This window comes from Podospora pseudopauciseta, chromosome 6 (genome assembly GCF_035222475.1).
Source record: "Podospora pseudopauciseta strain CBS 411.78 chromosome 6, whole genome shotgun sequence".
In the NCBI taxonomy this organism is placed as follows: domain Eukaryota; kingdom Fungi; phylum Ascomycota; class Sordariomycetes; order Sordariales; family Podosporaceae; genus Podospora; species Podospora pseudopauciseta.
In genome coordinates, this window is record NC_085895.1 from 946,320 (window position 1) to 971,647 (window position 25,328).

The 25,328-nt window shown below is 52.0% G+C and overlaps 8 protein-coding genes across 8 annotated transcripts; 2 read left to right on the forward strand and 6 right to left on the reverse strand.

Annotated features, from left to right (window-relative positions):
* Nucleotides 1-612: 612 nt before the first annotated feature.
* Nucleotides 613-2,132, reverse strand: QC763_605330 (uncharacterized protein; the record flags this gene model as incomplete). Its single annotated transcript, XM_062914374.1, has 3 exons — nt 1,141-2,132; nt 898-1,079; nt 613-845 (listed from the first exon to the last, which is right to left on the reverse strand). The coding sequence occupies exons 1-3, from the start codon at nt 1,182-1,184 to the stop codon at nt 613-615; spliced, it is 459 nt and encodes a 152-aa protein (XP_062762604.1). The 5' UTR covers nt 1,185-2,132.
* A 2,069-nt stretch (nt 2,133-4,201) lies between these two features.
* HHF1_1 (Histone H4) lies at nt 4,202-4,841 on the reverse strand (the record flags this gene model as incomplete). Its single annotated transcript, XM_062906235.1, has 2 exons — nt 4,202-4,753; nt 4,832-4,841. The coding sequence occupies 2 exons, from the start codon at nt 4,839-4,841 to the stop codon at nt 4,452-4,454; spliced, it is 312 nt and encodes a 103-aa protein (XP_062762605.1). The 3' UTR covers nt 4,202-4,451.
* A 357-nt stretch (nt 4,842-5,198) lies between these two features.
* On the reverse strand, nt 5,199-5,426 carry HHF1_2 (Histone H4; the record flags this gene model as incomplete). The annotated part of the gene is made up of 1 exon (XM_062906236.1): nt 5,199-5,426. One exon carries the CDS (start codon nt 5,424-5,426, stop codon nt 5,199-5,201), a length of 228 nt encoding a protein of 75 aa, XP_062762606.1.
* On the forward strand, nt 5,427-7,487 carry HHT1 (histone H3.1). Its single transcript, XM_062914375.1, has 3 exons — nt 5,427-6,202; nt 6,420-6,797; nt 6,871-7,487. Exons 2-3 carry the CDS (start codon nt 6,678-6,680, stop codon nt 7,162-7,164), a joined length of 414 nt encoding a protein of 137 aa, XP_062762607.1. The 5' UTR covers nt 5,427-6,202; nt 6,420-6,677; the 3' UTR covers nt 7,165-7,487.
* Nucleotides 7,488-8,482: 995 nt separating this feature from the next.
* QC763_605355 (uncharacterized protein) lies at nt 8,483-9,947 on the reverse strand. Its single transcript, XM_062914376.1, has 3 exons — nt 9,383-9,947; nt 9,226-9,325; nt 8,483-9,156 (listed from the first exon to the last, which is right to left on the reverse strand). Exons 1-3 carry the CDS (start codon nt 9,479-9,481, stop codon nt 8,660-8,662), a joined length of 696 nt encoding a protein of 231 aa, XP_062762608.1. The 5' UTR covers nt 9,482-9,947; the 3' UTR covers nt 8,483-8,659.
* Nucleotides 9,948-11,431: 1,484 nt separating this feature from the next.
* Nucleotides 11,432-17,064, reverse strand: QC763_605360 (uncharacterized protein). Its single transcript, XM_062914377.1, has 3 exons — nt 16,694-17,064; nt 11,858-16,632; nt 11,432-11,796 (listed from the first exon to the last, which is right to left on the reverse strand). Exons 1-3 carry the CDS (start codon nt 16,873-16,875, stop codon nt 11,633-11,635), a joined length of 5,121 nt encoding a protein of 1,706 aa, XP_062762609.1. The 5' UTR covers nt 16,876-17,064; the 3' UTR covers nt 11,432-11,632.
* A 301-nt stretch (nt 17,065-17,365) lies between these two features.
* Nucleotides 17,366-18,850, forward strand: prp3 (U4/U5/U6 small nuclear ribonucleoprotein prp3; the record flags this gene model as incomplete). The annotated part of the gene is made up of 1 exon (XM_062914378.1): nt 17,366-18,850. The coding sequence occupies one exon, from the start codon at nt 17,366-17,368 to the stop codon at nt 18,848-18,850; it is 1,485 nt and encodes a 494-aa protein (XP_062762610.1).
* A 2,592-nt stretch (nt 18,851-21,442) lies between these two features.
* QC763_605380 (uncharacterized protein) lies at nt 21,443-25,069 on the reverse strand. The gene is made up of 3 exons (XM_062914379.1): nt 22,585-25,069; nt 21,640-22,530; nt 21,443-21,492 (listed from the first exon to the last, which is right to left on the reverse strand). The coding sequence occupies exons 1-2, from the start codon at nt 22,753-22,755 to the stop codon at nt 22,318-22,320; spliced, it is 384 nt and encodes a 127-aa protein (XP_062762611.1). The 5' UTR covers nt 22,756-25,069; the 3' UTR covers nt 21,443-21,492; nt 21,640-22,317.
* Between the last annotated feature and the right edge of the window lie 259 nt (nt 25,070-25,328).

Consider the following 25,328-nt stretch of genomic DNA (forward strand, 5'->3'; position numbering starts at 1 on the left):
GAAGAAGCAGGAGCGTTGTGGATTGCGGGCGGGAGACATGCCCACGTGCTCACATTGTTGGCTCTGCCGCGGCTGCATCGCTGAGATGATGAGATGTCACGGTGTGGTGGAAAGATCGAGTCGGGGGTTGAAGGGGTTTTGGTCAGGCACGGAAGCCCCCTTGATGTAAGTGTGTGCAACAGCCAGATGGATGTTTGTCCCGGCAAGGTCGGATAGCTGCTTGAACCGGTCATCCGACCTTGGTTCCGAGTCATCTCGGCTTCGGGACGGCTCCGCTTATTCGGGTAGCACGCAATCGCTGGCAGTGTCCAAGAGTGGTTCTTTTCTTTGGTTGACATCTTTTTTGTCTTTTGCGGTGTTCCGGTGGTGATTTGTTGGCGTGTCTTGGACATACAGACAAGGCCGTTTTGATTGGCATGGGGCTTTGTTCCTGGTGCACAGCATCTTGCGTGATTGGCGTCTGTAACTGCCACTGCCCCCGGATGCCTCCGGCCGCATATATCGGTCAAATTGACGACAATGGCTAGCTCTGTTCATTCTGTTTATGATGTTCCAGCATCTGTTTCTCTCCATCATACAAATCCACTAGCCCTCCCGTCCCGCCAGTCCACCTCAAGCCCGCAAAGGCCTTGCATATCTGGCCATCCCCTCTTCTTTCCAGCGGTGCGCGTCATTTGCCTCAGCTCTGCCAGTCACCCTAGCATTCGAGGCACAATTCGACTGCGTGGTGACATAGATCCCCCAGCTGGTGGTACATTGCTGGCAGTCGGAGGCTGTGGGGCAGATGGACGTTGTCGTTGGTGCCACTGAGGCTCTTGTGCACCCGCAGGGGACGATTACCGGGACTTTGTTTGTTGTCAGCGGGAAGAGATACATCCTCGATATAAGGGAACTTACAATCGGCATTGCAACGGATGCTAGTGGCGCAGGTCACCGCACAGCCTGATGTCTTATACCAGGTTGCTGTCGGGCGGTAGGTGCATGATGCCGGGAGAGGTCCTCCAGGGTCTGGGGTGGGTGTTGGCCAGGTTGGGAGGGTGGGGAGAGTTCTTGTTGGTTTTTGGGCGAGGGTTTGGTGGCTGGGTGCGGTTGTATTATCTCAGTATAGTTCACTTGGTATGGGAAAGGAGAGTTGCCTACGCTAGAAGGGTAAGGGCTGCTAGGATGAGGGTTACGAGATACATGGTGGTGTTTCGAAGTCCTTGTTCGGGTGTTATTCAAGGGAAGGGTCGCTGCTGGCTGAAAATTGTGACGTGGTTGTAGTGATCACAGCCCTATATAGAGTGACAGTGACAATCATGGGAACGGCAAGTACTCAGTCAGTCATGCCATCAGGCTCTGGAAGACATACCCGACTTATAACCCGATCCAACTCCGCCAAGTGCTTTATCTCGATTGCGGGGAAAGGCCATATGTACCACGCGGGTTGGGTTATTTGCTCTAGTCAGGTATTGGCTTCCGCCATTCGGCTAAGACGTAGGGACGAGTAATCAGGTTGTTTTTTTGCGAATTGTGACTTCCGCCTGCCAATATGGATCTTCGGCGTCGATATTCCTCCCTTATAGGTCAACCTATATGTGCTATCATCCAATTACCCGGTACCCCAGTTTGACATTGGCCGGGGTCATTTCCTTTGTTCCTTGGTGAAGATTCTGTACGGAGGGTAAGTCTCCAGAATTTTCCGTCGATACAAGACCAGTAGACGGCACGCGGGTAGTTCGTCTCGGTAGTCGAGCAGGCCAAGGGACTTATTGGCGCGCATCAGTCGTATCCGAGATGGATCCGGGTCATGTACATCCCGCGCTGTGGATCTTGAGCCGCCGATGTGGGTGGCTCTATGGCGATGCGTTGATGGAGGCCCTGCATGAGTTGAGCAAGGACTGAGTGATCAACGTGGCACTGCGCAAGTTTGATGGCGGGTAGTTTGGCGGCGAATGGTCCATGGATGCCGCCAGGATTCCAACATTGTCATGGGATCGAACGACTGTGAGATAAACCATCAATCCTGGATGAGTCAACTGCGAGTGTTCACCAGCTGTTCATATCTCGAGTTGGGATCGTCCTGGATAGTCGTGGGGTTGATCATGGGTAGGTGGTTGAGCACCTAGTCCGGGCTGGAGCACCGAGGCAGCAGGTAGCAATGAGGAATGCTGACATTCAAGTCGACCTTTGGATCACTCAGGTATCTGAGAGTAAAGGAGTAACCAGGTCAAATGGCTCATCGGTCAACCGCGACAGAACGTGGATTCCTTTAAACCTGAGATCGGATTGCTCCGATCTCTCGGAAACAAACCCCCGACCCATCGACACCTGTGGTGGAACTCCTCAGACAGAGGGTTCGATTCCTTTTGGTGGATCATTTTTTGGACTTCTGAGTAATTGTGCAGTCCATCATCTACAGTCGTTCCAGCATCCATGCCCTCGATTTCGACGACCACAACACCTCACTGCAGTTGTCACCCATAACTGGCCCCAGCCGTGACCAAAGGATAGACTTGTACTATATTAAATTACTTTGGGGAGGTTTGTGGCGATTGATAGAGATAAGCCAAAATGTTCGTGTTGGGTTTGAAGACGTCTAGTGTATCTGCGGTTGTGGACAGCTCGGGGGTCAGCATGGTCAATCGTGTAGATGGGGTCGATTCGACGACCAAAAAATTCTCATGTCTCGGTAATTCTACTCAATTTGCGTTGATTTTCCATAATTTCTGCCAGTGTGCATTGAATCACTTCACGGTTGAGGATGGTTGTCGTGTCGAGCAACCCCATGAATAACAATGAAATCCCAAAACCACGCAACACCACGGTGAAAACGTAGCCTTTTTCTGATGGAAGGTAATAAAATATGTCATTTAGGTTACAGCCATATGATTTCCACTCAAGGATCGTGCGTGTACCTTCCATGATGTCAAGAACTATTCCTTGGTAACTGGATTCGATGATTTCCAAATCATGAAAAGAAAAGAAAAATGAAAGTTTATCGATTTGAATAAAGATAACACAGGAAGTTCCCCTCACTTCCAGAAATCTAATGAAAGTAATTTTAACCATGTAACTTCAGACTGCGCCCTGTGGTGGTGAAATTATGTTACCTGGTCCATGTCTGAGACCATGAAAATGTGGCTGCCAATATCGTAGACAACCACGCTGAGTAATTTATGACTGAAAAACATGATAGAGGGTGAAGTAAAACTAGACATGAATTATTCTGCAGCAGAGCGATCGTAGCAAGAGAAAAGTCAACTGCATCACATATATGACTATGAACTCAAAACCTAGCATCAAGTCAATTTCATACACTACAAGACAAAAATCAAACCAACCCAGTATCACTCTAATCATAATACACTCTCCACTCTAAGGCCAAGCTCAAGAACCCGAACAATAAGCTCAAGCCACACCTTCATGTCCATTCAAGTTCTCATCTTGATTTCTAAACCCAACCTCAAAAACCCAATCTTAACATTGACATAACCTCAATCTCAACCATCCAATTACCGCCAGAGCATGTATGAAGCTTTAAACCTTCTTCAAAGCCCCAAACCCATCTCCTTACCACTCTCCCACCATCATCTGACACATCCAACACCTCTGATGAAGTCCTCCTGACACACCTATCAGCCCCACCTATCCCCCCCAATCCAACCAATTACATCATGGCTACACAACGACATCACACTTCTCTCTCTCACAAAAATCAGCACAACTCCCAACAGCCGCAAAGCATCAGACCGAACAAAACGGAGGGATCAATATTCCGCATCAGCAGATCAGACAAAGGATTTGCAAGACAACCGCCCAGGCAGGTGGGCAGCAGCAGCAGCCAGCAAACATCCCTTTTCTTCGTGATATCATCTGCCCCTTCATAAGTAGAACAAGACTGCAAAATCAATATGTGAAATGATGTCCTGATTTCTTGCACACGAGACACTCCAGAAGGGTTGCCCCTGCTTTTCTTTCCACAGCAGAAACTCAACCAAGTTCCCCAAATCTCAAAAGGTCCAAGCACAAAGATCAGACAGCAACGCGCATGTGGAGCCCATCCCAAACCCACAAACCCCCACCATCAACAAGTCAAGGATGCAACGTGTCGCGACCATGGCATGGATCAACACAAGAGAAGCGCGCCAGGAATTGCAAAGTTAAGAAGAGCAGCCACGGTCAGGAAGCAAATGGCACAGCAAAAAGTGATTTGTAATGCTGTTTGGTATTCCGCTTTCACATCAAAGAGATGCTACTAACTCAATCTCCCCCTTTCTCCTCGTCCCATATGGTACACCATCGCCGCCACCGTCCATCATAAAAAAACGCGAGGAAAATAAAACAAAATCCCAATTGTCCCAGAGTATTTGCCCCCAAATGTGTAAAACAGGAAAAAAACGCAGCGCCCAGTAATAAGTGATAAGAACCCGTCATGAAATGCAAATCGTAAACGACTTCCCAGTGATTGTTTAACCACCGAAACCGTAGAGGGTGCGGCCTTGTCTCTTGAGGGCGTAGACAACGTCGAGGGATGTGACGGTCTTGCGCTTGGCGTGCTCGGTGTAGGTGACGGCGTCACGGATGACGCCCTCGAGGAAGGACTTGAGGACGCCGCGAGTCTCCTCGTAGATCATGGCCGAGATACGCTTCACACCGCCACGACGGGCGAGACGGCGGATGGCGGGCTTGGTGATGCCCTGGATGTTGTCGCGAAGAATCTTTCTGTGGCGCTTGGCACCGCCCTTTCCGAGGCCCTTGCCGCCTTTGCCGCCTGTGTTGGGGAAGGTTAGTATTGCTGGTCGAGATGGTGATGATGATGATGATGATGATGATGGGGATGGCAACTTACGTCCAGTCATGATGACGGGTTGTGTTGGTGAAGATGTGAAAGTGGGTAAAGGTCTTGGGAAGATTGGCGAGGCTGAAGACGCGACACCAAAAAGTTGTGAAGTTGGGTGGGAGAAAGAGGTTGTGATGGAGTGGTGAGAAGGTGAACGTGGGGAAGAGGGCGGGCTTTAAGTAAGGCAAGGCGGGAGCGGCATGCACGGCTTTGGGTGCGCGTGGAATCAATCCAATCAGGATCAGTGATCTGATTTTCTGAGTAGGCTTATTTTTTTTTTGGGCAGCAGGGAGAGAGACAAGGGTCAAGGTCCGATTTGATTTTTGGCTTGGCCTGATTTTTTGGGGAACACCCGACGCGCCTGCCCTGTGGATTCCTAGAGGTAGACACGGACCCTTGTGAGGTGTTTGGACTGCGTGTTGACCCCGCCTTGAAACTGTTTCTCGACTGACGGCTGGAGGAAGACGCGTCTCGATTTTCGAGAGCTTGCAGAGAAGGGGAAGCACCTGTTTTTTTCTGGCGCTAGTCCAGATTCGATTTTTTGTCTTTTGGATCTCCCCAGGATACGTACCAGCAGGAGGGGCAGAACCACCTTATCAGCCATCGATCCGATGCGGCCCGCATCCCAAGTCTGCTCCCCCCGAGGTGATTGCCTCGATGACAGAGGCTTCCACCCGTTCCATCCCCAGATCACGAAGCGGATGCCGTCGTATTTTCCCGAGACTCGCTGCACACTTGGCACCGGCAGTACGTAATGACATGTGGATGTAGATGGGCCTGTGACTTGAGACGACTCCTCACTCTGCTGAGCCCTGCCAGGCAAATGCCGGTACCAGATAGGGTCCTGACTTCTCTCGAGGTGTCTCGGTTGTATTCACTTTCCATGATGACTGAGGGTCTAGATACGGGGTTGCCACCCGGTCCTTTCCTTCCGTGGACCTTGAGGCTCGTGATGACTCCTATCATGATATTAGTTGCCTGGTTTTGCTCTCTGAAGGAAGGCTCGAGAAGCCTCGTGATGCCACCGTAATCTTGGATAACGAATTGTCTATTATTCACTTTGATGCCAGATACCTATCAAGTGCTCCCTCTATTCACTGCCCAGGCCTAAGCTCTTGCCAAAAACAGAGCTGCAAACTTTTCCCAGACCCTCTCTCTTTGTCTGAACGTTTCAATGCAGTCACAGTCACAGCTCTGCAGATCCATAGTCTCAACTGCATTCACTTGACAACAGTCACAAATTATTGATATTAGGCATCAGCCGCCTTTCTCCTGTCAAAATCCATCCACAGACGGGGCAACCAACAATCAATTCGGCAGTCATCTCAGATCTGTGATATCAAATCCAGCCTTACCAGCAGCGGATCTCTTTGTGGCAAAGTACGTACCAGTCCCCGCTGCGTGGTTGGTTTCCAAGCGAGTGAATGCGGCAGCGTCTAGTGCAAGGATCCCACCGGTGGCCCCTGCGCCTTGGTGGCAGGTTTTTGGGCCAATAGAAATTCAGCACCAACAGCGGCAGCATTTTTGTTGCCAAATCCCCCCCAAAATCAGGCGTGTTTTCGCTTGCCAGAACTGACCCCATTTTCCCTTGCAACAGACCCCGGTTTTGGCCGCTGCGCATCACAAAAAAGAGCAGGCACAATCGAGCTGATCAACCCAAATCAGCCGCTAACGTGACCTGCAGCCCGCGCCTACTTAAACCTCGCACCCCCCACCTCCCTCTTCCACCTTTCAATTCACAACTCACTCACTCCACACCCCGCCCATCAATCCATCATCTGCATCGCATCTTTGCGACTTTTCCATCAAATTCCATCAACTTTTCCCATCAACAACACATCACAACAAAGTCGCAATGGCCCGCACCAAGCAGACCGCCCGCAAGTCCACCGGTGGCAAGGCTCCCCGCAAGCAGCTCGCCTCCAAGGCCGCCCGCAAGAGCGCCCCCTCCACTGGCGGTGTCAAGAAGCCTCACGTATGTTTTTCTCCTTCGACTTTGATCATCATCATCACCATCATCATTACACATGCTAACCATCATCGCCCTACAGAGATATAAGCCCGGTACCGTCGCTCTCCGTGAGATTCGTCGCTACCAGAAGTCGACTGAGCTTCTCATCCGCAAGCTCCCCTTCCAGCGTCTCGTTCGCGAGATTGCCCAGGACTTCAAGTCCGACCTCCGCTTCCAGTCTTCCGCCATTGGTGCTCTCCAGGAGTCCGTCGAGTCTTACCTCGTCTCCCTCTTCGAGGACACCAACCTGTGCGCTATCCACGCCAAGCGCGTCACCATCCAGAGCAAGGACATCCAGCTTGCCCGCCGCCTCCGTGGTGAGCGCAACTAAGCGTTTCCCCCACCATGGGTTTCTGCTACTGCTAGCTTTGGGGTTTGGGGGTCGGGTTTATGACTACATTTTTCACACTGGGAATGCTTTGATTGACGAAGGGAATCATCATGGCAGCAATTAACGGGGGACAACGGCGTTCGTGCTTGGGTTTTTTATTCACTGCGGTGGTTTTCTTTACTCGGGATTGATTTGTACATTACCCCGCGCGCGCGAGTTCTTGCATCTGCCCACGGGCTTTGGCGAGAATGGAGATGGATGGGCATAATAAACTACGCCTGAAAACCTACACACAGTGGCTGAAGAGCCAGCGTTGATTTCACTCTCTTGCTTTGACCTTGTGTGACTCTGACTGCGGTGGCAACACTTGTTTCTTTTCTTTGACGTAACGCGTCTTTTGGTGTTGGGTTTCTGGTCCTCCGCGACGCGAGGTCAAAACATGAATTCCAGATGCCGTGTTTACTCCACATCGCGTTGAGGCGTGTTATCCCTGCCCTTGTCACGGATAGAGGTTGTGGTGGGGTCATCGGATGGGGGAGAGCCATGATGGATGCTGACAGCGGCGAAGGGACTGTGTTGCTTTGGCCGGACAGGACGCGGGTGTGGGATTGGATGTCAGACTGTGGTGTGATTTTTGCTCGAGACTCTGGCACGGTTTGGAAGAGATAGTATGTGGAGTTTGAAGGGTGAAGTCATCAAGGATGGGGGCGGTGATGGTCATGATGGAGATGATGCTTGCATGTGAAGAGAGATTTCACTTGTAGTAGGAGATGGGGCAGTAGACAAGTGGCCAGATTTGGACAGATTTAAGGAAGTCCATGGTATTTGGAGTGTGGACTACTGAGGTCAGTTTTCCGTGTAGAGTCGTAAGGTGCTGATCTTGAGTGTTATCTCGATGGTCTTTGGAGGTGGACGGTATCAGAGCTGTTGTGGTGTCTCGGATAAGAGACACGATATAGCTTGGGGCAGAGTACATGATTTTCAGATCTGGAATGGTTGCATATTGCGAGGAGAGGGCCGACGATTGGCGGCGGCCGTGCTGATGGGTGTGGGCTGGTGGTGGTTGGCTGGGTCTTCACTTCTGGCAGAGACTACATGCATACAAGTTTGCGATATCATCTTGGGGTTGCATTTCTTTAGGGGGGGGGGGAAGGGGTTGTTTATGGTGGTTAATGTTAGAGCAGCTGGTAGAGGGGGCACAGTACGAGTTGGTTGGGTGAATTGGTCGTGATGGTAGTGGCGTTATGAGACTGAAATCATGGTGATGTGATGTACGTGAGAACCACACACACACGTTTGAGGCTGGTCTCAAAACAATCCATGATTTCACCATCAACAACAGCTCAAATTCACCAACAAGTGTCTGACACTCTGAACAATACGCTCTGTTGTTCCTAGCCGTGTATCCCAAGAAAATATCCAAGTTATATCCAAGCCTCACCACCCTCACGCCGACCCTGCCCTCCCCAATCCCGGTCAGACTACCACCACCAGCTCACAAAACTGCCCTCCACCCCTTAGTCCCCTCCCCCCTCCTAGCAGTCTTCAATTCCCCCTCCAACCCCAAAAACCCCACCACCTGGCCCAAATGATCAACCCCCCAAAACCCCTCCCTCTCCCCCTTAGCATTCGTCACACTAAACCAAGGCAGCCCAAACGCCCCCTCGTCAAAAGCCCGGTCAGTGTTCCTGATCAGTGCCTCCTTCCCAACAGTCTTGGCCTTCTCCAACACTTTACTCGCTTCCTCCTCCCCAAACAGCTCCACCAAGGTCTCTTTCAAGATTTCCGGTTTGTGCGTAGCTACCCCGTCGGCCCAGTGCTTTTTGAAGAGGAGGTCCAGCGCGGGTGTGAGCTGGGCGGGGGAAAGCGTGGCGAGGGAGCGCATTATGGGTAGGGAAGGGGCGGGGAAGTCGGGCGGGAGGCCGGGGAACATGGGGATGGAGAAGAGGGTGGACCAGCGGAGGCGTTCGAGGTTTATCCATTTGTCTTTGTCTGGGGGGGGTTAGAAGGTTGAAATGGGGAGGGGGGGAAGGGAAAGGAATGGGGGGGGGGAGGAAATACTCTTGATTTTGATGGGAGCGGTGTTACCGCATTTGTGCATCAAGCCCCCCAGGAAGATGGGGATGTATTCTACTTCTATATTGCGGAAGATTGGGTCGTTCTAACATGAGAAGAGGATTAGATATGAGATGATGGAGGGAGAAGGTGGGAAAGGTACCCGGAGGATGTGGTATGCTGCGTAGGCAAAGGGGCTGACGGTGTCAACGAAGAGGGTGATTTTGGGTTTGGTGGCCATCTGGAGTACTCGGGTTAGCATTATGTTAGACACCGGTGAGTGAGATGGTGGTGGTGGTGGTGATGGACGGTAGGAGGGAATGGTGCAGCGGTGGTACCTTGATATCTTTTAGAAATTAATAACTGCAGGTAATGAAACAATGCAGTGAATACAAGCAAAGGGTGCGCCCTTAGGTCAACAACTTATATTAATCTACATTACTCGATTGACGTCGTCCCCTTGTCCCGGGGGGCTGGCCGACGCTATCCCCTAGCCGTTCTACCCCAACTTGACTGGTCGTTCAAGCCGAGGAACTCCCCCGCATTTCTGAGAGGCGGGAGGCGGGGACGGAAACGCGGTACCGATGGCTTTGATGGAAAGACATTCTAAAGAGTCTGAGCATGAGAGAGACGATGAGATGAGACGTTGCTCGATATCAACGGCTGCTAGAGATTTCCATAAAATCAGCCCATGCTGTTGGGTGGTAGAGAGAGGCTTTAAGGAAGTGAGAAGCTGCTGTTTAGCCATCGCTTCTTATCAGCCAATTGTTCCCAAAGCAAAGACAATGTTGATCGAACGTGCGCAGGGAAATGTGTTCAACTTCAACCGGTATGACAATACAATTCTATAGCAGGACTCTTCTCTCTTTGGTGACGCCCCCAAAGTCTATCTAGGATTAATATTGGGAATGTAGTAGGTACCTTGAGCCAAAAGCCCAATGCTGGCTCCGCAGACGATGTCATCTACCCGAGCCCAGGCTTCGGTGAACTGCCGACAAAGCAACCTTTCGCACAACGGCTTGATCAAGTTTGAACAAAGCTCCAGAGGGAACATAGCTGTTCGTTATCTTACCCAAATGATATGATATGGGCACACTTTGAAGTTGTCTTTGTCATTCGGTGGCGCCCCTCATTATGCTGGGGTCTGGCACCATCCATTCGTCGGATCCACACTTGACGACATCATCAACGCCTCTTGGGCTCAAATCAATTCTTCCCGTAGCCAAAGGGGGAAATTGACAAAAACAATGTCGAAACATTGGGATAGGTCCAAATAGAAGACCCGTGAGTTTGTATTTCCCACATAGTTGAATGAGAACCACAATTGCTTCAATCTTGAAGCATGAGCCCGTTAGTCCTGGAAGGTATCCTCGATATTCATTCATCCACACCTATGTTAATCCTACGCCCCAAAATCTCATTCTGCTCTCCCCAACACACATCACATCTCTATCCCTCTGCACCTCCCATCACATCCCATTAATACCTCGTCAGTGAGCAAAGATGAACACACCACCCTCCCTTCCCAAAAATCACAGCCTCAAGTCGCCACGAAGGGCCACCGTGATAGCCTCGCCTTGATCCCTCTGCCCCCCCTGCACTGTTACCTTTTACCATCCACAAGACCAGCTCGCAGTGGATTTTCCCCTTCCCTCCCGCGTCTCGCCGCTCTACAACCCAGCAGCGCTCCCCAACCCAGCAGCGCTCCCAAGTGACTCATCCTCGCAGTTAAACAGTGACCTCTCCCCCGACCAAGACGGGCACCACCTTCACCCTACTTAGTACTGAAGCGCTTGATGAATAGGTGGGGATTTGCTTCCCTGGCGTCGGTCTGGTGAAGCTAGAGGCGGCGTGGAGATGAGACGTGATGTGAGGACGACAAAACAAGACGTGCTCTAGTCGTTTGGTGTGCTGTGTGGTGATATATATTAAGCCTGCCACAGTCAGGCCTGTAGGGTTGGAGTCTAGAAATTGACCTTGGTAGATGGGAGAAAGACTGAGATTTGATTGGTCAGGTAGAGGACAGGTCAAGCTCGGTAGAGTCCTGTCGACTCCTTGACTGCCAAGGGGTGAGGTTGGGGGAAATATCAAAGTAGGTCTTTAGTCGGGGAGATCAACACGTTTTTGCTTGTAGTTTTCCAAGCAAAAGGACCCGGTTGTTCATTCTTAAGCATAAGAAAAAGGCCACATATCCCACAGACGACTATATCCTCGCCCATCAAAACTGCACCAAACGCATAGCCAACCCGTTTAAAATCAAAAACCTTGACTCGATTTATTAACTAGATCAAACGCAGTACCTTTTCACATTACCAAACAACACCATGCCCCATGCCAAGCCCACCAAACCCGTTCCATCAACTATATACAACCGACCTCTCTCTCAACACCCCAACCCCCCCCCCCGCAGATTCTAAAAATTGGCCACTCCATGAGCAGTCGGTACCTGCGTGAGCAAGTCAAACGCTCCAGTTCCCAAGCCACCCAATTTACCCACAACCAGTCTCGACGAAGGTGTCATGAGGGGATCCCATTCACCGTCCATGACCGCATCCTTGAGGAAGCCGACGGTAGTTTCTATCGCAGACAATATTAGCATCTGACCATAGAAAAGAGGGCAGGACGACAAAAAACATACCATAACTCATCTTGGTAAAAGGCGAGACATTGCCCGTCAAACCAATGCGGTTGAAAGGGCTGAACCCGCCATTCCTGGTCATGTAATCGGCGATCAAGCTCAAATGGCGCTTGTCGACAGCAATACCGTGAGAGTCGAAAACGCCCGACAGTTCCCTCACAATATTCGCCCTCGCCGCCTCGACACCATAAAACTCGAGCACCTGGGCAATGTCGTTGGTCTGGAGCTTGTTGGGGTTGATGTAATCAGCATACAGCTGCATAGCCCTCAGGTTGACACCCTCGGTGTGGACCAGCAGCTCCTTGATCACCTCCTCCCCAGTCGCGGGATCTCTCTTCTTGATAGGCTCAAGGGTCGCATTGCCAATGTGCGCAATCTCCTGGATGACGGCCTTGTTGACCGCCTCCTGGACGAGGTTGAGCATAAGCAGCTTGGGCATGGAGGCTGGGTATTCGAGGGTGAACTTGACCCACTCGCCGCCGACAGTATCGGCCTTGAACGATGCTACGTCCTCGTTCTTCTCCTTGACACGGGAGGCTGCCTCAGCTTCAAGGCTCTTGTCGTCGCGCCGGCGCTCGGGTCGCGGGCTGCCGCCGTAGGCCTCGTCATCGTCCTCCCCATCATCGGCCTCTTCAGTCTCCCGCTGCAGTTGCCTCTGAATGGCATCGTCGTCGTCATCGTTGGGACCATAAGAAACAGCCTCGGACCGGTTGGCTCTCCGCTTGGCACCGCCGGCATCATCCTCGTCGTCGTCATCATCGTCATCGTCACCACCGCGAGCCTCCCTGTCGCCCGAAGAGGTTGCCGCCGCCGTCTCAATAGTGCCAACCTTGACACCGATTTCAGGCGCCGATGCAGATCCCTTCTGTTTGTCAATCTTCTTGAGCTCCTTCTGGATGATCTTGCAAAGCAGCGGGATGAACTTCTTTTCTACGGTTCCGAGCACATCGGAAATCGAGATGGCGTACATCTTGGAGTATTCCTCACTCTCGAAAAAGCGCAGTCTGATATCAAAGGTCTTGGCCACCTTGTGGGCGATGCCAACCCCGACCTTTTCCACCACAGTTGCATCCTTGGTGACGTGCGACAGAGGCAGGACGCTGATACTCTTGGCGAACCGCTCACCGTCCTGTTCCGAAAGCTCTTCGTTGAGAACAAGTGTCATCGATGGAGTGCTGATGTTGGCAGAGGCCGTCATGAGAATTTCACGAAGACGAGGCACACCCAGTGTGACGTTCTTTGCACTGTGACCAGCCAAATGGAACGTGTTGAGCGTCAGCTGAGTCGAAGGTTCACCGACAGACTGGCCTGCTGTGATACCGACAGCCTCGCCGGGCTCAACAAGAGACCTGATATACTTGGCTGCCAGGATCTTTTCGGCGGTCTTGCGGGAGATCTGGCCGGCTTTCTCCTTGGATCCCTTCTCCTTGATCAAACCGTGCTTGTTTGTCTTGAGGTAGTCCATCATGCGGTTGAAGAACTTCTCCGAAGTGGCAAAGCCATATCGGGAAGGCTCAAGCTTGGACGTGACGGGGTCTTGTGGGTTGCGGGTGCCAATCGACCTGATGGCCGATTTCATCCGCTTGATGATCTCATCCTTATTCTCAAAGAGTGCTTGAGTGCCGTCCTCGTGGAACCTCAACTGTGGCAGCTCACTGTCCAGATTGCGCAGTACAAACTCGAAATCGTTCAGATACTTTTGCTTGGTAATATCGACCGAATCCTCACCGTACAAGAACTGCACGACAGACCCATCAGAGTCTCTGACAGAGCTGTCATAAGAGACAGCCAAGCCTTCCATTCCCTTGACAAGACATCTCTGCAAGTAACCGGATCTCGACGTTTTGACGGCTGTGTCGATCAGACCTTCACGACCGGCCATGTGATGGAAGTAGTACTCCTGTGGGCGAATACCAGTCAAGAAACGCTGCACAATATAGCCACCAGCCCGTGCATCTGTGTCGAAGGGGCGGAAACTGGGTAGAGTCCGACCTGAAATCATGACGGGCACACGACGACCTTCTAGTGTCTGCTGTCCCAAGTTGCAACTGATCAGGTTGGCATTGACAGTGGAACCCTTGGCACCAGAGATTGTCATAGACTGCATGTGGTTGTGGGGGAAAGGCTTCTCGAGACCGGCGGGCAAGCAGACTCTTGTGATCTCGGAAGAGAGCTTGGCGACCCGTTGATTGGTCAACAACTCGAGGCCTTCCTGCTTCTTGTCGTCTCTTAAAACTTCCTCGAGGCGTTCCAGAAGCAGAGGGTCATCCTTGGTTGGCTTTTGCTCCTCCAAAGATACGTACTTGGCCGCAACTTCGAGACCAATATGCTTAGCTTCCTTGATCAACTCCTTGCGGTCCTGTTCGCCCTTTGGTGTCATACGCAGATCATCCATTCCGCAAGTGAATGCAACCATGGCGAGATAGCGTGTGAGGAGGCGACCCAGGCAACTCAGCAGCTTAGCCGCGACGCCGGGGCCGTAGACTTCGTGAACAGCGTGGACAAGGCCGCCATCGCTGGAACCGAGCTGTGACTTGTCCAGAATACCGTGAACGAGAATTCCATCCCGGACTGCGACCTCGCCTTCTTCAGGAGAATGGTCGCCCCAGCTTCTTGCCTTGATCTTGGTGCCAGACTGCATCCAGAGATCGCCACAGTTGGCCGGCTTGATATTCTTCAGAACGGTGTCGATAACCTGCTTTCCAGTCCAGAGTGGTCTTGGCTTGATCATGGCTGGGGGTACTGTCAGGATCTTTTCTCCCGTGATGTGCCCACTTTCGGGGCGGAGACCGGCGTACACGAGTTGCATGTAGTCGCCCTTGCTGAAGAAAGTGTCCTTGTTGCAGAGAATGACAGAGACTGACAAGTGGTCCTGAATCAAACCGCGCAACGGCGAGCCGCCTGTTCCACTGACGTACTGGCTGTCTGTGTTGGCAAGCTGGAGAGCCTCGGCACGAGCAATCTCGTTTTGTGGGAAATGCATGTTCATCTCGTCACCGTCGAAATCGGCGTTGTACGAGTTACAGTTGGCGTAGTGCATACGTAACGTCTTCTCGCCTGGCAAAACACGGACACGGTGACCCATCATAGATGGCTTGTGAAGTGTAGGCTGACGGTTCATCAAGACAACATCACCGTTGGTGAGGTGACGGAGTACTTTCTTGCCCCTGAGATTGGCAAAGGAGTTGGTTGATGGGGCGAGAAGCGTGTTGGCCAGAGCTACTCTTTCCTCCAGAGACTTGTTTCGCAGGTTGACAACCTGGCCATTTTCGTTCTCGATAGCCGCAGCACCGGGCCACTTTTCGACACCGTTGATCACGGCCTGTTGGAGGTCTTTGAAGTTGAAATGAGTAACAGGTTCTGGGTAAGTAAGCTTCACCGCGAAGACGGGTGGGACACCGATTTCGGACGTCTCGATGTTGGGGTCAGGACTGATGACTGATCTAGCGGCAAAGTTGACACGCTTGCCCATCATGTTCTTGCGGAACAGACCCTCCTTCTTTTCAAGCTTCTGCTTGATACCCTCCTCGTTTCTCTTGCCAGCGTTACCCTGGATCGGGTTCTTGTCGCGATCCATCAAACTGTTGACAGCTTCCTGAAGCTCAGTCCAGGCTTGGTAAAGGTGGTTCAGATCCCGTGGTCTCCTGCCTTCCTGAACGACGGCTTTCTTCCCGAGGGCAATCTCTCTAGAGATCTGTCCAACAGCGGAAGACTTTTCAATGATCTTCTTGTAGAGACTGTTTTGCTCGGCTTCGGTGATTTGGTTCTCACCCATCCGAGCCTCTGGGCGCATCCTGTTTGGAGGAACCATGAGCGTGTGAATGAAGAAGATGTCGGCGGTGATAGGCTTCGAGCGAGAAGCCTTGGTCGGTGGACGAGTGTTGAAAATCAGCGACATGATTTCCCGCTCGGCTTGGAAGAGGAGGTCGAGGCGGCCCTTGACTTCCATCGAGTTGAGGAAGCGCTGGGGGGCTGAGGCTTTCGTTTTCGACTTTGTCTGGGTTTCGGTTTCGGCATCCTTCATAGCCACATCACCGCCCTCGTCGAGACTATCCCCCTCTCCTTCATCTTCTGGTTCTGGTTCTGATTCCATATCAGCAACACCTTCATCCTCACCGTCGGCATCCTTCTTGTTCTTGTTGGTCATGGTCAAGGCGTCGCGGCTTTTTCGCCCAGCCTGAGCCATAGTGGCCTTGTCCTTGGAACTGAGGCCGCGCTCGAAGATCTTGACATAGCGGTCCTTGCGCAGCGTTGGGCTGATGCCATCGCAGCTCTTGCATCTCTTCTCCTTCACTAACGTGGCGAAGAGCTCCTTCAACAAGGCTCTCCTCATCTCGGCCGCACCTTCGTGCTTCGCTCGCTTGATATCGCCCGCACTGAGGCGTGTCCTGTGCTCCTTCAACACTTGGCGAACATAGGCTTCTCTAGCTCTCATGGTGACATCTGTTGTGCTCCCCTCGTCCTCGGCCTCGTCGTCCATGTTGGGGATGTCGGGGAGCCTCATGCTCTTGAGCTTCTCTCCTCCGAGTTCGCTCTCGGAGATGGCATCGACCAGCTGCGCTTCATGGAGCAAGCCGTACTGAAGAAGCTTGAGCATACAGGCAAAGCGGTGGATCTCGCGGCGGGCCGTTCGAAAGTGATGGCAGTAAATACACATGGAACGAAGGAATCGGAAAGCCTGGTCCATGAATACTGGGTGGTAACAAGGTACAGCAAGCTCAATATGACCTGGATGACCAGGGCATTGTGCCTGGTTCAGACCGCAGGTGCGGCATCTACACACATGAAACGATTAGCCAAAGCCGGCGCATTGCAGAACAAGCCGAGGGTGCTTACGGCGCATCGCCCCATGAGCCGAGAGCTGGGTCATAGAGACCGCCTGGAACAGGATTGAGAAGTGTGTCGAAGGTGACGGGATTTTCAATGCGTTTGACAGAGACTGCGCGGATCTCGTCGGATGTGAGGAACTGGAAGTCGACGCTGTCGAGAGTCGACGACACGGGCTGTGAAATGTTCATATTGGGCGATCTGGCGAAGCACCGCGCTACTCAGATCGCATGATAGACAGAAACCGGAATATTTGGTGATGTAGAGGCCAGAGACGCGCTGTCGCGAAAGGAGGCAGAAAAACAGCGGCAGCTTCTCTTCGCTATGGCTCTCTCTCTGCACAGGCAATTGGTGGGGAATTGGAGCTGAGCTCTGAGACGGGAAGAATATTTTTTGGCGGTGGACCGAGGCAGAATAGAGGGTGGGACAGTTTATCCATGCATTGCATGCCCACCGCTTTCATGCCAAGCCGCTTCTGGCTGCCTGCCGGACACTGACCTCAGGTCGTTGCAGCGCATCAAAGCAAGCTCTCGTCGCGCATCATCTTCCCCAAGATTGTCATCTTGCCCAAAGCACACCCAACCGTCCTCAAACCGGTCTTCGCAACGTGTAAACCGAGTCACCCACCGAACCACAGCCGAATTCCTTTGACGACCATCACCTGCTGCACACTGCGCCGCCATGGACCGCAATCAGCAAATGGGCGGCGGACTTGGTCCCCGTCATGACCCGTCCTCCAGAATCCAGAAAACCGAGTCAGCAGCCGATCGACTTGCCGCCCTGAAGGCACGGGTTGCGAATGCCGTCGGGAGTTCCAAAGCAAAGGGTGGACTTGGACTCAACACCCCTTTACATCCGGCCCTCGCTGACCTTGGCGCCCCGATCAAACCCGCCGACTCATCTCGATCAGCTCATGGCCAGCGGCCGGTTCCCGACTCCTCAAAGAACTCCAAACCAAAGCCCTTTGGCATGCCCGGATCTTCCAACGATGGCCCTCGACCAAACCCATATCTCGAGCCAAGCCATGGCCCAACAGGAAAGGCAAGAGAATCGCGACAGCTCATCTTCAACCAGAAAGGAAAATACATCGCCCAGGCACAAGCCCTCCGACGACAGGCCCAGCTGGAGGAAATGAAGAAGAGAATCGCCGATCAAGCACGCAAGGCAGGATTAGACGAAGACCGCGACGTGGAGAAGGCATTTGTGGTGGAAGCCCCCCCAGATCTGGAATGGTGGGACGAAGGTCTTATCGACGGCAAGGACTACAGCGGCTTCCCAGACTCGCTCAAGATCGACACTCCCGACAGTATCATCACTCTATATATCCAGCATCCCGTTGCAATCGAACCACCACAAGAGAAGCTGGCCCATGAGCCCAAGCCAATGTACCTGACGCCAAAGGAACAGGCCAAGCTCCGGAGAAACAGGCGCATGGCCGATCTCAAAGAAAAGCAAACCCTCATGAAACTCGGTCTCATGGAAGCTCCCCCGCCAAAGGTCAAACAAAAGAATTTGATGCGTGTACTCGGTGACGAGGCTGTTCGTGATCCCACGGCAGTCGAAGCCCGAGTCAGGAAGGAGATTGCGGCGCGTCTTGACAAGCACTTGGAGGCGAACGAGGAGCGCAAGTTGACAAAGGAGCAGCGGCATGAGAAACTCGCCGCCAACCAAGCAAAGGACGCAGCCAAGGGCATTCATATCCTGGTTTTCAAGATCAACAGTCTAGCCAACGGACAACACAGGTACAAGATCTCACTGAATGCACAGCAAAACGGGCTCAACGGAGTCTGTATCATGCATCCGAAATTCAACCTGGTGATTGTAGAGGGAGGCGAGCACAGTATCAACAACTACAAGAAGCTGATGACGAGGAGAATTGACTGGACAGAGGCTTTACCGTCGAGGGAAAGGAATGTTCAGGTTGGGGCGTACAACACTGCTACGCAGGCTACGGTGAGGGAGTGGTTGAAACCAGAGGATGAAAAGGGGCAGCTGAAGGACTTGTCGGGGAATAAGTGTGTGTTGCTTTTCGAGGGAGAGACGAAGGCGCAGGCGTTCAAGAAGTGGGGGAGCAAGGTCTTTGAGACGGATCAGGAGGCGAGGGAGTTTTTGGCGAGGGTGAAGATGGATAGTTTTTGGACGCAGGCGAAGAATACCCCTTCTTAGGGGAGGTGCAGGAGAGAGGGGTGATTGCAGAGTCAGGCATGTTTATACGTTCTGGTGAGTGTTTTGTTGTAGCTGACCACTGGAAAATGTATCTTCACGTAGTTCGCTGAGTTTGAGCGGGCTAGTAGAATTTCTTGGTGATTCTGACTATGAGGCCACCTCACTTGATGAGTTTTTAACTGCGTTGAGGTCTTGATGCATTCCGTGTGTCTCTCATGGTGCTAATGTGTCTGTTACGAATTACCGCTTGAGTTCTTGTTAAATTCAAAGCTATCAGATTCCGTGCTGCTTGAGAACTCTTGTCTCTTCTTGTAATCCAGTTCTGTGCTGTCTGGCGTTGCTGTCCTTTTCACAACTTTCGCTTGCTCGCGATGCTATCCTCAAGCTCAGATGGACTTAAGGCCCAACCCAAACCTGTTTGTCAACTGCCAGGACCCAAAAGATGTTACCGAGAGAGGTGGATATGCTTGCCTTCCCGTTTGCTATGGTTGCTTTCTGTACGGGACTGCTACTAACGAGGAGATCGTGATTTAGAATTACTTCGAGAAGTGACTTGAAAGGAGATCGGCGACAGCGCCTACTTTCATCGCGCCCCAGCGCTCCGATTATGAGGCCATGGGTTGGACTGCTCTTTTCCAATGAGGCCTAACATGGGATTGCAACTGGGAAAGGATGAACCATGTCCCGGTGTTGATGGGATAAACCGCGCAGCATTGCCCCTCGCAATCTACGGGGCATGTAAACAAAGAAAGTCAACAATCCCTTCCCTTAACAGCAACTGAAAAAACACCTCTCAACACTACCCTCCAGCCCTTCACCTGCCATATCAAACTGCCATATCAAACTGCCGAGCGAGAGCAGGGTTCTTTTGACACGACATGTCCGTTCATCACCAACGGTCCCAAGATCTACATGAGCACACATTGTTCATTTGATATCACGCCTTCTATTCTCGGTAATTTGGTTCCCTCATACTATCAATCTCCACGTTGTGCTTGCTTACCACAGGTGTTTGTTTGGTGGTCTCATCCCACCATCTAAGCCCTGGCGGTCGGCTGCTCATCGACCAGCCCCTTGATCACCTACCGTTCCTTTGTATCGCCTCGGTGGCAAACTCGAACCTCAAGTCTGCCTTGTAATGGATGTCAAACAGTGTCTCCGTTTTGTTGCACAAGCGTGCATATCACAACCTATCTATGAAGCTGGGCGAAGTTGTCATGGTGATACCCACCTTCACAGGAAATGCAGGTCTCCTGGGTCTCATGATGAACTCCGCCCTTTCTGCACATCTGGTCGTCGAGCTTGGTGTCGAAGTTGCAGGTTCCAATGGCAGGTCTGCGGCGGGCAATGGTAAGGGACGTCCCGTGTTTGCTTCAGTTACGCCTCGAGGAAATCGTGGGTATCAACCGGCCCGTTCGTGGATACACAAGCGACGACAGGGGAAGAGATCCTTTTTCGGTTGGCGAGATGTCTCTGCCGTCTCCACGTCGGCAGTTTTGTTTGCGATTTTGACGACTCGAACAATGCCAGGATATGATAACTGCTTCGAGGTATCAAGATGCGAAACTCTATAGGGCCAGTTTTCCACCTTGAGAGCTTACTGTGTGAGATATTCGCCGATCAAGGCTTAACACTCCGGTGGTGCTTACTGCTCAGGAGTTAAGGCAGTGACAAGCCGTTCAGCTCCCAGGCATCAGCATTAATTTGACAATAGGCTTGGATTGTGTCTGTATCGGAAGCTGCTCTTACCATTGGCTCAGCACTTGCAGGTGTGAATATACCGCCGTTATACATCCATCCATGTACCACTCGCCTGACATCAGATGCCATCTTCATCACACTGAATTCACACCCTCACCACCAGACTTGATGTTGATATTTTTGATGTTTCACTGCGGTGCGTGGGGGTCATTTATATCACAGTATTACAATCAATGACTGGCAGCAAGCGCAGTCAACAGCTGAGTAAGCAGCTCGGTCAACACATGGTGCAGCATGTCCCGGGACGCCAGGCCCTTCCTCCCCGGTGGCGTCCAGGTGAGGCCCGGATATGTGCGGCAACGAGTCCGGAAATGTAACCCCACCACCGCCCTCAACCACTCCCCGACGACATCACACATGATCACTCGACAACTTCAAACACAAGTGTGTGCATAGTGGCTTGCAGGATTCAATTCTCACGGTTCAGTGTTTTCCGCGAGCCGTAGACTGACTAGTTGAAACCACACTTGAACAACATCTGGTAAGTATTCTCCCCGTCGGGTCGGTCGCCGACCCTAAACTCACTACCTTACCCGAAGTCCCTTCCCCGACATATCATAAGCGCGGGAGCGGCCCTTCCAGAGGAGTGCAGCATACCTATCGCCGTCCCTGAATCCTTCTATACCACCGAAGGCGTACTAGAACACCAACACACCTCGCCGATCTGCATTCGACATTCTGGTTCCTACGCAATACTCCCAAAACGGAAGGTCGTGATCCTTCTTCCAAAATGCTGAAACACTTCAACTCCATATTTTGAGCTCATAATTAGCATCAATCAGACGAGGTCGAGCCCCCCCCAAAGGGTTAGGTACTCGAGGGGCGAAGCAAGGCTGCTGCTGGCTGGCTGAGGTGTTGTTTTTAACCCATCACCCGCCTATCTACACCCCCTTAGTTGTTCGTCTAACCGATGAACAATTATATCTGCAAGCTCAGGAATGAAACGAGGGGGGATGGTTGATTTGCCACACACGCGCGTCTAGATGTCTGAGGAGGGTGGTAAATGGTCAGATTAGACGCAGTGTTACCTCTTGACAAGATGCGATGGGTTATCTCCTTCTGGGGGGATTGTAGGTTTGGGGAGGACGTTATCTCCTTTGGGGGTTGGGGTGTCTTGTCAAGATGTCGTACCACGAGCACGGCTCTATCACCATCAGCTGGAGTTGTTGACCAAGACATGACCAAGAAGCGCCACCGAGTCTTGCTGTGGTGATTGTCACCAGTGAAGATATGGCTAACCTCAATGATCACTAGTTGCGAACAAGTAGAATAAGGCGGCAGATAGGATCAACAAGATTGTATTACCAGCAGAAGAAACTCCGACAGTATCTCCTCACCGCCAATGGGAAGCGTCATTCTTGAACGGTATTACGGCGCACCCAGCAGCCAGGTTTAATGTTTACTTCCATCGAGTTACCCCATATCAACACCAACATGAGCATCACACCACAAAGTCCGGCCCACTAACTCGAACCTCACATCAACACCGTCACCTCATCAACAAGATCCGTTTCAAACCTGTGTAACCATTGACACGAAGAACACAAGTTCAGCGCGCCTGAATATTGAAGCTAGCTCGTCATCAAATCCAAGCCAACATGCGTCTAACCCTCACGCCCTCACCCATTCGCCCAGACGATGACTCAAAATCACCAACATCCCCACGACAACAGATTCAGTAGTCCCAGAAGCGCCCAAGCGCGCGGTTAACTCAACACTAGCACCAAATCGTGTAGTTTACACGATGCAAGCTGTTGCTTTTTCCTTGGAGTTTTGGATGTGAAAGAGCGGGGGGAATTAGACGCGATGTACGGCACAGCAGCACAACACCAACACCAAATATCGCCACCAAAAGCTTGCGGAAACTTCCATATTGGTGATGGGGTGTATCTCCGATGTTCGTCCGTCCGGTTATCAGACTGCTGAATTTATTGGAAGAATTAACTTGAATATATTCAAGATGATTTCCCCACCACCTGGTAGGTAGGTATGTACCAAGTCGGACTCGGTTCGAATCCTTCACCTCGACCTGGGGCTCGGGGAGTCAGGGGTGGGAAGGCCGAGCAAGGTACGCTATCATGCGCGTCTGGAAGAGGGCAAGAAGATGAAAGAGACTGAGTCCGAGGCTGCCAGCCAGCCGGCATTGAATATCACGAACGACTTGAAGGGGTTTGAAAGGATAGCATGAACCGTATGTCATCCTCCCCAGGCTTCAACACGAATAAAACGAGGAATATAGCGAGCAAGAGAGACCATACCCTACCACCTAGCCCGGAGTAAAGCATGAGCAAAATGGAATCAACTGACCTTCCTTCCCCTCCCCTGTACAATTGTGATCGCCCGCCCAGACCCTGAACACAATGTGTAACAGCACCACACCACACCACACCGCACACGTGTTTGGTATCAACCCGCGAGTTCTAGACACTGGCTCCCAGGTCTGGGTCATGCTAAACAAGGCTCTCGTTCGCCACCATCTCCTTACTCTCACCGGAACAAGAAGAGACGAACAACCTGTTCCCTCTCCACAAACCCCTATCACCACCAATGCATGGAAACAAAGAGAGAAAGAACCCACCGACCGCTCCTCCAACAGCGGACCCCTTTTCTCACGCTGAAAACAGCTAGGGGTTGAACACTCTCGCCGTTGACCTGCGTCGGGTCCAAACCCCACCCAGACAGGTGGTAATATCCCTCCCCGCAATCTTTTCTGAGCCTTAACCTTCTTTCGCCCCCAATTCTCATCCATGTTCCATGGTCTGTTGTTCTCGCCAGGATGTTCCCCATCAAGAACGTGCCTGACGCGTACAGTTTGGCCCCGTGTCTGTCTTGAATGCACATGTACGGAGGCGGAGAAGGGGGGAAGGTTGTGTGGGGGGTGATGATACCGTCGAGGCTTCATCAGATGCAAGGTCTGGTGAGGGTAAAGGGGCAAGGAGTTCATCAACCCCAGACATGCTTGGCCCCCCTGGTTGAATCTCCACGCTCAGTACCTCTTCAGAAGAGAAGGACAGCAAAGGCGAGGCCGGTGGCGTAGAACGGAAGGAGATGGTCTTGGAATCTTGGGCGATGATTCCAAAAATATGGACTTTGCCTTGAGTTCACGTGAAGTCTGGGGAAGGCGAGGCCAGGTACACGGGCGAGGGGATCCTCCCGTCTCTTCTTCTGGTGAGACAGGTTCTCGTTTCTTTTCATTCGTGGCCTGCTGCCAGGAACCAGTCTTTCAACCCCAGAGTGCAAATCGTCGCGTCGTATAACTCCGGCGTTGGCTGCGCCCCGCGGGCCCCGGATTTCGGGCATGCTCCGACTGGTCTTTTCAGCCAGATAACGTTGACGTTTATTCACCAAACTTGGTCAAATATTAGAACACCAAAAGAAAAGAAATGACAGAAAAGGTACAAACCCGGCCGGCAAAGTCACCGCGGAGCCCGCTCCGAACCCACGATGTCGTCAAAACCCATCATGCAGATCCCCAGACCGACCGTTGGTTGGCCAGCTCCCGCTCGTCACGTTTATGCTTCCCAAAGAGAACCAGATGAATTAGACGCGCAAGACGACGCTAGCGTAGCACCTTGCTTTTTGGCTTGCTTGGGTTGGGTTGTTGGTTGTTGTTGGTTCGAGTTGCACACTCATACCACCACGCATCAAATCCGTTCATCATCCCATGACGCCGGGGTTCATACTGTTGGTGATGATATGGATGGGAGGGGTTCGGTCTCGGGGTTGTTCGGTGTCCACATGAAGCTGTGGGAAATGCTTGGTCGGGCGCTTCCATTGCCTTGCCTGCCCCCCCTTGACGTGCATCTAACCCAGACTTCTGGGGTTTCGATGAAAATGCAAGAACCAGACTTTGCGAAAGCGAGAGCGAGGCAGAAAAAACAAACTGTCAGAACCTTATCACCAGAAGGAGAAAAAGTCGGGACGAGATTGCTTACTGAGAATGGGAAATTTGCTGCTGCATGTTGTTCACAGCATGCTGCAGCTGATTCCCTCCCTTCCTTCTCCCGCCCAGAGCAGCCGGCCAGCTTCAGCTGTCCTCGTGGGAGTTACACAAAGGGACAAAGGCCCCTCCCATTGACAAATAGTATGATCTTCCGCAGAAGCACAAGATCTTCCAAGTGTAAAATATGCCGGCCTTTCCGTTCTGTCTCGCTTGCTTCCCCGGTCCCGAAAAGCCGGGGCCGTTGTCGTTCTCAACCCACGCCGGGCCCGTCCTCGTGGGTTGATTCAAGCGAAAAGAAGCAATTGTTTATCTCTGGGCATCTCTTTCTCTCATTGAGCCCAACCCATGCACAGACAGGTGTTCATCCCACGTGGATATGTCCGTCTTAGCCAGCGGCACAGCAGAATGGAGCCGCCGCCGCCACCAGCCCGCACCCTTCCCTCCTTTTTTTTTTTTTTTTTTTCCCTTCTTTCGCGGGGCGACCGTTTTACGCTTCCCCAAATGCCGGAACCGAATGGTTGACGTTTTGTGAGATATCAGATTTTGTTTCTTTTGGTACCTACAGATGAAGATATGCCAACGAAGAAAAGAATGAAACGCCACCAACATCAACTCAATGAAAGAAAAAGAACATTGCATTTTCAATCAAGCCCTCGGAAATGACGTTTATTCCGGAACGGAACGGCCCATTTAGATAGAATGTGTGTATTCGCTCAGTCTGGTAGTTGATTCCTTCACCGAAAACCCGGCGCAAACTCCCCTTTACGATCAACA